The sequence below is a fragment of the Epinephelus moara genome, chromosome 7 (assembly GCF_006386435.1).
Source record: "Epinephelus moara isolate mb chromosome 7, YSFRI_EMoa_1.0, whole genome shotgun sequence".
Lineage (NCBI taxonomy): Eukaryota > Metazoa > Chordata > Actinopteri > Perciformes > Serranidae > Epinephelus > Epinephelus moara.
Window position 1 is genome coordinate 19,996,631 of NC_065512.1, and position 9,157 is coordinate 20,005,787.

A 9,157-nucleotide genomic window follows, 5' to 3' on the forward strand; every position below is an offset into this window, starting at 1 on the left:
TAAAACAGGTTGGAGCTCAAAGTCTTGTGGGTTTTACACAACTGAAAAATCAAGTTGTCACGGGTGTAAATCAGATTTTCTCCTGTAGGGCTTTTTAATTGGCGATGTAAAATCAAATCTAGCATCTGGCAGGTTGGTGCCTCATACAGGAAGTGGTACAGTGGTGGGTTATTTAACATCCTTTTCATTGATCAACATGTCCTTTTTTTCTGCCCAGACTGTGCGGCTGAGGAAACTAGCCCAGCAGATAGCCAGCTGCAAGCAGTGCATCGAGCGGTCCTCCTCCCTCATCGCTCAGGCCGACCAAACTCTGAAGGAGACGGACCACGCTCGCTTCCTCCAGACGGCAAAAAGCACCTGCGATAGGTGAGATAGCAAGGACAGCCCACATTATTAACAGATCATATATATGGCGTATTGAACTGTGAATAATGTACTTTTTGTTACAGAGTTTCCATGGCAACGGCTTCCTCTCAGATCCTGTTACCGGAAATTAACCTGAATGACACCTTTGATACTTTTGCTTTGGACTTCACAAGGGAGAAGAAAATGCTAGAAAGCTTGGATTACCTCACAGGTGAGTGGGGTCAAGTAAGCACACGTTATACATTTTTTTTTGGGGGGGGGGGGCAAAACCAAATTAATGTTATAGCTATTATGAAGAGTCCAGGGAAGTACAGAGAGCAAACAAGCGCTCCTCACTGTGGTGGCGTCTAACTAATTTGTGCATGTTTGAATGCAAGCTGTCCTTACATCTTCAACTTTTACCTTTATTTTCTATCAGGGTTGTCAATGGTCAACAGTTAATTGGTTAACTGCCGAGAGTTATTGACCGGTTATGCATGTCAGTCTGTTTTGGTTCATTTGTTACTCGTCAGTTTACTGTATTGCACAACAGCTGGGTCTGACGGGAGCTAGCTAGCAGTGTCACTCATTTGGCGATTACCACAAGTAACACCGTCCAGACCCAACAGCTTTGCTATGGAAACATGCTAGCCACCCTCTGGTTTCCCCTTCGGTCGCCCAGGTAAGTAAGCGGCTCCCACCTGACCTGGGTGGTGTGCGACACAGAGCGGCCAAGGCTAATGTTAGCTATCCAGTATCCAGGAAGTGCGCTGGGCTTTGAAGCCAATTTGCCTAGTGGCCAAACAGTGGTACTGCAATTTCTAGAGTCCGTCACCTGATGCCATTAAGCCCAAAAAGACTTTATCCCATAGACTTACATTGGGAAAAAGATGTCTATGAATTAGTGGATACAATTTTTTTTGTGCGTCACAACCCCTGCAAAATGACTAATTCCACTGTCAAGATTTAATCCATTTGGTCTGATAGCAAGATTAATAACAATAAGATTAAAGTATTTTATTCCCATTCAAGTTAGTGGAGCACCAAACCGGAAATCAGCCTGCTGAAATGGAGCTTTTTCTGGCTTCATGCACAACTGACCACTTTTAATAGGAATATATGGGACCCCACCAACAATGCTGTATCCAGGTCTCGTAAAGGGAAATTTCGGTTTATTTCAACCTGTCTCCTATCGTCCTAAATTTGTTTCAAGTGACTAGTGACATAAAAATAATAGTTAGCGTGTTAGCCGTTAGCCTAGATACAGCCGGGGCGCATAGTAGCGTCAGACCTGCTAAAACGTAAGTGAACGGGCAACCTTCAAGTGCAAAGTTAGTCCACTAAACAAGCTTTCTTTCCCACAAAGACCGCCTCATATCGTTAAGATAAATGTCAGAGAACATATAGAAAACGACGTGTAAACGTGTTGTCTTACCTTACCGGTGTGGTGCCATGTTTGTTTACCATTTAGCTCTGCTTTCCAAAGTGCGGCCGAAATATCGCGAGAACATGCAGCGATCTCATACCGTGCCTGAAATCTTGCCAGAACAAGCAGCAACAGCTGGAAGGCAGAACCGTCAGTAGCCTGAAAAGTTCATTCATTTATTTTATGAAAGATTTATAGAATAATGGCTGGCATTTTTTTTATGAAAGATTTATAGAATAATGGCTGACTTTTTGCCAGACTTCGACTTTGTGGAGGAGGAATTTGATTTTGCAGAGTTTGATGGCCGCCCTTATTTATTTGAGCCAGAATACACTGACGAAGAGCTTCGTGAAATTGAAGAACGGAGGAGGAGAGAGAGAGAGGCGCAACAGGTAGAGGACGAGAGAGGAGGAATGGCTGCTGCAAGGCTGCGTAGCTCTGGAGATTGGTGGTGTACCTGTGAATGCTGTGCCCCAGTGCCCACAGAAGAGGAATGCCTCTGTTGCAAGGAATGGGACCGGTTGCAGCCTTATTTTCAAGGTCTGGATGTGACCGAGGACGAGACACCTCCACCTGGAGTAGTATCCAGCTGGGCTTTATCTAGAGCTCGCAAGACTTCAGGCACTGTATGAGATCGCTGTCAGCCATTATTCTATAAATCTTTCATAAAATAAATGAATGAACTTTTCAGGCTACTGTCCGGTTCTGTCTTCCAGCTGTTGCTGCTTGTTCTGGCGAGATTTCAGGCACGGTATGAGATCGCTCGATCGTTTACGTTCTCTGACATTTATCCTAACGATATGAGGAGGTCTTTGTGGAAAAAAAAGCTTGTTTAGTGGACTAAATTGCACTTGAAGTATGCCCGTTCACTTAAGTTTTAACAGGTCTGACGCTACTATGCGCCCCGGCTGTATCTAGGCTAATGGCTAACTTGCTAACTATTATTTTTATGTCACTAGTCACTTGAAACAAATTTAGGACGATAGGAGACAGGTTGAAATAAACCAAAATTTCCCTTTAATACATCTAAGGTTTACGCACTGTTTGTCAGCAAAGCCAACACAGCTTAAAATAAAGGGCAAAACATGAACATCACAAAACACTGTAAAATTTTACCACCTATAAATTGCAAAAATAGTTGGAAGCCGACTGTTTTTAAGAGGATGTGGCACGCTCCATCTTTAAGCATAGCTTGCTGGGAGAGGGGCTGAATAATGCTCCAAAGCGTGAATGTGAATGGCTGAAATTCAGCTTTTGGTTTTGGTGTGCCACCCCAAGATTTCCAGTGGCCCCATCTGGCCACCCCTGTAAAACAAATGTCTGGGGTCACCCTGGCATGACTGTTAAACTGAATCACTGGCAGCTCTGTGTGTAGTAGAAGTGATTATTTTTAACCATGGAAAATTTTTAATGTTGACATTATATGCCAAAGTTTGTCATCAATTAGTGTAGATAATTTACAAAAACGACAACCTCTCCTGCTGTCGCTGTCAGCAGGCAGCAGCAGACACTGCAACTTGCCACAGCGGTAACGTTGGCACCACAAGATGGCACAAAGCAGTCGCTGGATGTGTGCACACCCTGCCAGATGAGTTTAGTGACATTTCAGTGATTGGGCGGTTTCACTCACACAGAAACTAGATGATTTGTTGGGTTTCTTTTATGCAAACAGTGGATTTAAAACTACCCTCACCTTATCCTTCAATTATAGATTTATACAGTTTAAAGGCTTTGGCATGGATAGAAGCTGGGACTTATATTTCAACTGTGTCCCTTTTAGTGACAGAAAAAGGAAAAGCTCCCAAATGTTAGGCTACAGTTGGGGTTTATTTTCTGCCGAAATGGAACAGGTTTGATTGTTTATGCTCCGCGCCCGTTGTGCAGCGTAAATTTAACTCTGCATGGGGGCTGGCGCTGTAATAGCTGGGAGAACTGCAGCCCAGCTTAATTACACTTGTCAGAATAAAAAGACACAAATGGATAGTGCTATTTACCACCACTGGTCTCTGCCATCATATTCCGAGGGCTGTTTTTAATGTTGTTGTGTGCAGAATGGAGTCCACTCAGCTTCCATTACTGTCTCAGAAAAGCATTTTGTCTTTTTGTTTTCTGATTGCAGCACCAAATCCACCAGTAATCCGCGAGGAATTATGTACAGCGTCGTACGACACGATCACAGTTCACTGGACATCAGATGATGAATTCTCTGTTGTATCGTATGAACTTCAGTACGCCATCTTCACCAGCCAATCTAATGTTGTCAGTAAGTTTATACGCAGCTCTCTGGTGGGAATGCAGTATAATGTCTGTGGTGGAAACATGACAATGATGGAGGGATTTAAAAGGGATTTTACTCAAGGACTTGAAATTGTTTGGGGGCTACGTTACAATATCCAAACATAATATTGTATTGTATTGTAGCAGCAGGAGAGGAGAGCTGTCCTGGCTCTTATGGGTAATGAGATGTTACCAAAATATACTGTAATTTTTGCAGTTTCTAGGAAGGATTTTGGGGGAAAAAAATAACAGCTCAGTCAGACTGGATTTACATCCAGATGCACATCATAAGCTAGATGTTATCTTAGGTTGAAATGAGCAGCAGACTGTTTGAATTGATTGCTCTAACAAGGTCACAACATGCTCAATCAAGCAATTTATTCTCATCTGCCTCAGTGCTCAAGCACACTTGGATGAGTGGTAATGCAACTACATATGATGAGTAAAAATAGCAGCTATAGCTTGAAACACGGCATGTACTGTCCAACTGATTTCAAACACTGAATGAGGCAACAGCTCAACAGCAGTTTTCCTGATGAATTGCTTTGTTCTTTGTCAGTGATTCTCTGTTTCTCTGGGCTGCAGGTTTGTGTAACTCTGCTGACAGCTGGATGATTGTACCAAACATTAAGCAGAATCACTACACCGTGCACGGGCTCCAGTGTGGCACCAAGTACATCTTTATAGTGAAGGCCATAAACCAGGCTGGAAACCGCAGCAGCGAACCAGGGAAACTCAAAACCAACAGTATGTCGAGAATGTTTTCTATAATTCATTTTCCATGAGAGTTGTAATGCATGCCGCAAACTAGCATTTTTTTCCCCCTTTTCTTTAAGGTCAACCATTCAAGCTGGACTCAAAGTCAGCTCACCGGAAGCTGAGGATTTCCCATGACAACTTGACAGTGGAGAGGGACGAAACGTCGTCCAAGAAGAGCCACAGCCAGGACCGCTTCTCCAGCCACAGCAGCTACGGTGTCACAGGAAATGTCTACATCGACAGCGGTCGCCATTACTGGGAAGCTCTGATTGGAGGAAGCACATGGTAAACACATTTAACTGTTTTCAGCCATGGTAGAGGAGAACTTTTACTCCACTCAATTTTGTACAGATATTCATGGATCCCAGAGGATGATGACTTTTGTAACTCTCTGACTCCCTAGTGCTACCACATTTGTAGATCTGGGTGAAATGTCTCAGTATCTGAAGTATTTCTCTGAAATTTGGTTCAAAGTCAGACATTTATTTTCCCCACAGAATGAATTTCAGCAACTTGGGGGATCCCTTGAACTAAAATCTAAATTTGTCTCATATGTCTGATTTATGACCAAATACCTGCAAAAATAATGACATTTCCATCAGCCTCAGATGTACTCAGTGTGTTTAGGGCAAATTTGCAAATGTTGACATGCTTACACATGCTTAATCATAGACTGTATATAAAGATAGACAACACGTCTCCACTTCCTCCCACTGTGCAAAAATGGAGCCAAAATATCTTGGATACAGCCGCTGCCATCTTGATGTCATTGTTGATGTCACTGAGTGCTAGAGTCTGTGCAGCAGCGATCTACTCAATATCGAGTTTTCAAGCCACACACCCGTCCGAGCAGTCACAAGCATACCAGTTGGCACACACAGCTGTTAATCATGATGTCAGACCCCATTTTTATATCCTCAAATAAGTAATTATGACCAAACTTACAAAAAAAAAAAACATGAACATACATTAGTGTGATAAGAACTACCTAAAATGATGGAAACCATCTTTAGTATTGTTATTTATTTGACGTGTTTTTTGTTTTGTTTTTAGTTTGGCTAATGTCCCATCTGCTAACATAGAGGGGGCGGGGTTTATGACCTTTACTGCAGCCAGCCACCAGGGGGCGATCGAGATATTTGGCCTCACTTTTCGAGAGCTGTCATGTTGTCCATCTTTACTATACAGTCTATGTGCTAAACTAAGATGGTAAACATTGTAAACATCACACCTGCTAAACATTGGTATATTAACGTTTGCTTTGTGACTACTTTAACATGCTGACCATAGCATTTAGCTCAGGGGTATCAAACACGCGGCCCATGGGCCAGAGCCGGCCCATAAAACAGTCCTTTTACCACTGGATGACTTTGCACACCTAATACTGATGCACTTGTGAAGACACAAGAGGTGTCAGGTTCATTTAAAATGCTGCTTTGGATATTTTCCACCCTGACTAGAATACAGCTCTCTGAAAAACAATCAATACTTATTGTGGTCACATTTAAAGATATTGAATACAGTGCAAAATTATGTCAATCAGCAGCTTCAGTACAAAACAATCCATATCAGACTTCTGTTTTAAAACAATGCTGGTTGAACTCTAATGCTAAGTCACTCCCAAAATTTGAGATTTGTAAATAGTTTGTAAGGCAGATGTTAACTTAACCTACGTTCTCAGTAGTTTCCATTTTAGTCTGGAGTGGTGATGCCAGCCTTACTGCACACGAGTGGAAATGTATGGGAAAATGTGCATGTAATGACAGTGAGTAGTAGACTGACTGAATGTGGAATAAAGTGCACTTATTTTTCTTCAGACATCTCAGGCTGTCCATTGTCTGTCTTGTAAATGGATTAACATTTTCAGAATGTACCTATATATGCTAGAAGAATGGGAAAAATTGGGAGGTTTTGTTATTTTGCAATGGTTTTACTGGTCCGGCCTACTTGAGATCAAATTGGGCCCTATGTGACCATTGTACTAGAATGAGTTTGCAGCTAATGTTTCGGCTTTACAATGCTAGAAATTGTTGTTTGTATGAAATCTCACTGTGCTATTTTCCAATGGGCATACAGGTTTGCAGTGGGCATCGCATACAAGTCAGCACCAAAACACGAGTGGGTTGGAAAGAACTCTGCCTCCTGGGTACTGTCCCGATGCAATAACTCTTGGGTGGTGCGTCACAACAGCAAGGAGATGCCCATCGAGCCCTCCCCCCACCTGCGTCGTCTCGGAGTATTGTTGGACTATGACTCCGGGTCTCTGTCTTTCTACGACGCCGTCGGCTCTCAGCACTTGTACACATTCGATATTGCCTTCGCTCAGCCAGTCTGCCCCGTGTTCAACGTGTGGAACAGGTGTTTAACGGTCCTCACAGGACTGCCTATCCCAGATCACTTAGAGGGGACGGACTACAACAACTGACAAAACCTGTCTTGCTGGATTTCCTTTGTGTACCCAAAAAGAGACCAGGCTGCCTGCGCCTCATTGACTGTGATGCCCGCACACTGTTGACGAAGTAAAATCAGTAACCCAACGAGATGCACTTGATAGCACAGGTGTACTTTCCTAATCAAGCCTTTGTTGAAATTAATTGGAATTATTTAAGATTTATAAGCATCTGTAGATGTATTTCTTTGCTTTGCACATATGTACATTACACTGCTGGATGGTTTTAAGGGTTTGCTTACAGTTTGAAATTCATTTTCAAATAGGCTTCCGTTTTTTTAAAATTCATATTACATACTTTTACATTTATGTGTTCAGGATGATGATAAACCTTTAGGTGCAAGTGAAAAGCAGACTGTCTGACTGTAATGTTTCTGGAAGGTTGTATAACTGGCTTTTTTAAATGTCATGTTTTTGAAAGATGTTTTAAACCATAGCACTTTGAGAAGTTGTCACTATAAAATGTATTTCTAAGCCACCTGTACCCTAATGCAATGTCTCCTTGTCATGGTTCTGTCAGGAACAAAGCACTTAAATAGATCAGATAACAAAAATTAACAACAGTTTCACGCTAATGTGAAAATCAGTCATTTCGGCAACTTTCAAATATTTATTATCTGCAGATGTGCGAGTGCAGTTAAGCATTATGAGATCATTCATCACAATTTTCACATTTAAGTTTGACAAGACATAATAAAAGTGACTTAACTGTATTACGTGTGTGATTTGTCCTCCACATTTTGCCGCGCGCTAAAATATGTGTCTCGGTATGATGATAATTTAATTGTTTACGCTTGTTGTTTACACTCATTTGTACTTGATCTCTCATTAAAGCTCGAACAAGTTCCCACAACACCCCAGAGAAAAGAAAACACCACCGCTACCCGAGAGAAAAGTGTCAGTCTTGCTTTACAGGACGCACTGCGATCCACACTGAGCCAAAATACAACTTTTGACAAGATATGCTCTGACATCGCTTTTTGTTCTGGAGTAGCGTGGCTTGAATTCTGCAGCATCCCCTTTCAACTAAAGTAGACAGGAGGAAAAAAGAAAAAAAAAAAAATCTGAACTCTGCGTGACCTCCCCATGAGACACCCTGCAGACAAAGCTGTAATACGTGAACACTCCCTCCTCCATGTCAGGATTTGGTTATATTTTGAGATGTGTATATTTTTGTTTGTTAAGAAATACCTGAAGCCATTTGTATAATCACAATTGATCGCTGCATAGTTCTGGTTTGTCAACAGTTTTAGCTCTTAAAGTGAGAAAAACTTATTTTCAGAATGATTTAAATTACAAATTTGTCAGTTACTTAAAGAAAATATTTTGTAAAAAGATTAAAAGTTTGTGTGCATAAATTAATTTAAAGCCAAGTTGATTAAAAATGCCTCAAGACCACAGCATCATAGTGACAAACAAAATTACAAACCTATTTGGTACCAGTTTATCACATACAGAGAATTGTGTAGAAAAGACACTGAATAAAAATGTTTTTCTCAAGACAATGAACCAATGATGTGAGGTGTTTGCAATGATTTCATCACTCAGTATCCTCAAACAAACAAAAAAACAAACCCAGTGTCTGCTTTTTCTGAGATAGCAAAAAACCTGTGGTTAAGAACATATCTAAATATAGGCATTGTTTTTCCGTGCTTTGTCTTCTACATGCCTAAACAAAGACAAGCATGGTAGAGTTGGCAGACAGTAAAGTTAAGGCTTTTGTATGTGGGGGGATAAGACAAACCGTCTTTGCACGTGCGACTGCAACACTTACAAAAAGTCTGATCAAGTGCTTCTCTCTGAATGAGTGCTTGGAGAAAAGAAACCAATTTGCAGACATAATGAACAAGGTCTGAAAAATCTCAATTTGAAGGATTAAAAATGTGCCCCGGGGCTCCACC

The 9,157-nt window shown here is 41.5% G+C and overlaps 1 protein-coding gene across 5 annotated transcripts in view; it reads left to right on the top strand.

Moving 5' to 3' along the window:
- The window catches only part of mid1 (midline 1), a 34,309-nt gene extending 26,341 nt beyond the window's left edge, over positions 1-7,968 (top strand). For all 5 annotated transcript variants that reach the window (XM_050048544.1, XM_050048545.1, XM_050048543.1 and 2 more), the window contains 6 exons: positions 218-366; positions 450-577; positions 3,891-4,034; positions 4,634-4,795; positions 4,885-5,092; positions 6,884-7,968. In XM_050048544.1, the coding sequence (XP_049904501.1) occupies positions 218-366; positions 450-577; positions 3,891-4,034; positions 4,634-4,795; positions 4,885-5,092; positions 6,884-7,232 (1,140 nt within the window). In that variant the 3' untranslated portion in view covers positions 7,233-7,968. The remainder of the gene's footprint in view (positions 1-217; positions 367-449; positions 578-3,890; positions 4,035-4,633; positions 4,796-4,884; positions 5,093-6,883) is intronic.
- The last annotated feature ends 1,189 nt before the right edge of the window (positions 7,969-9,157 follow it).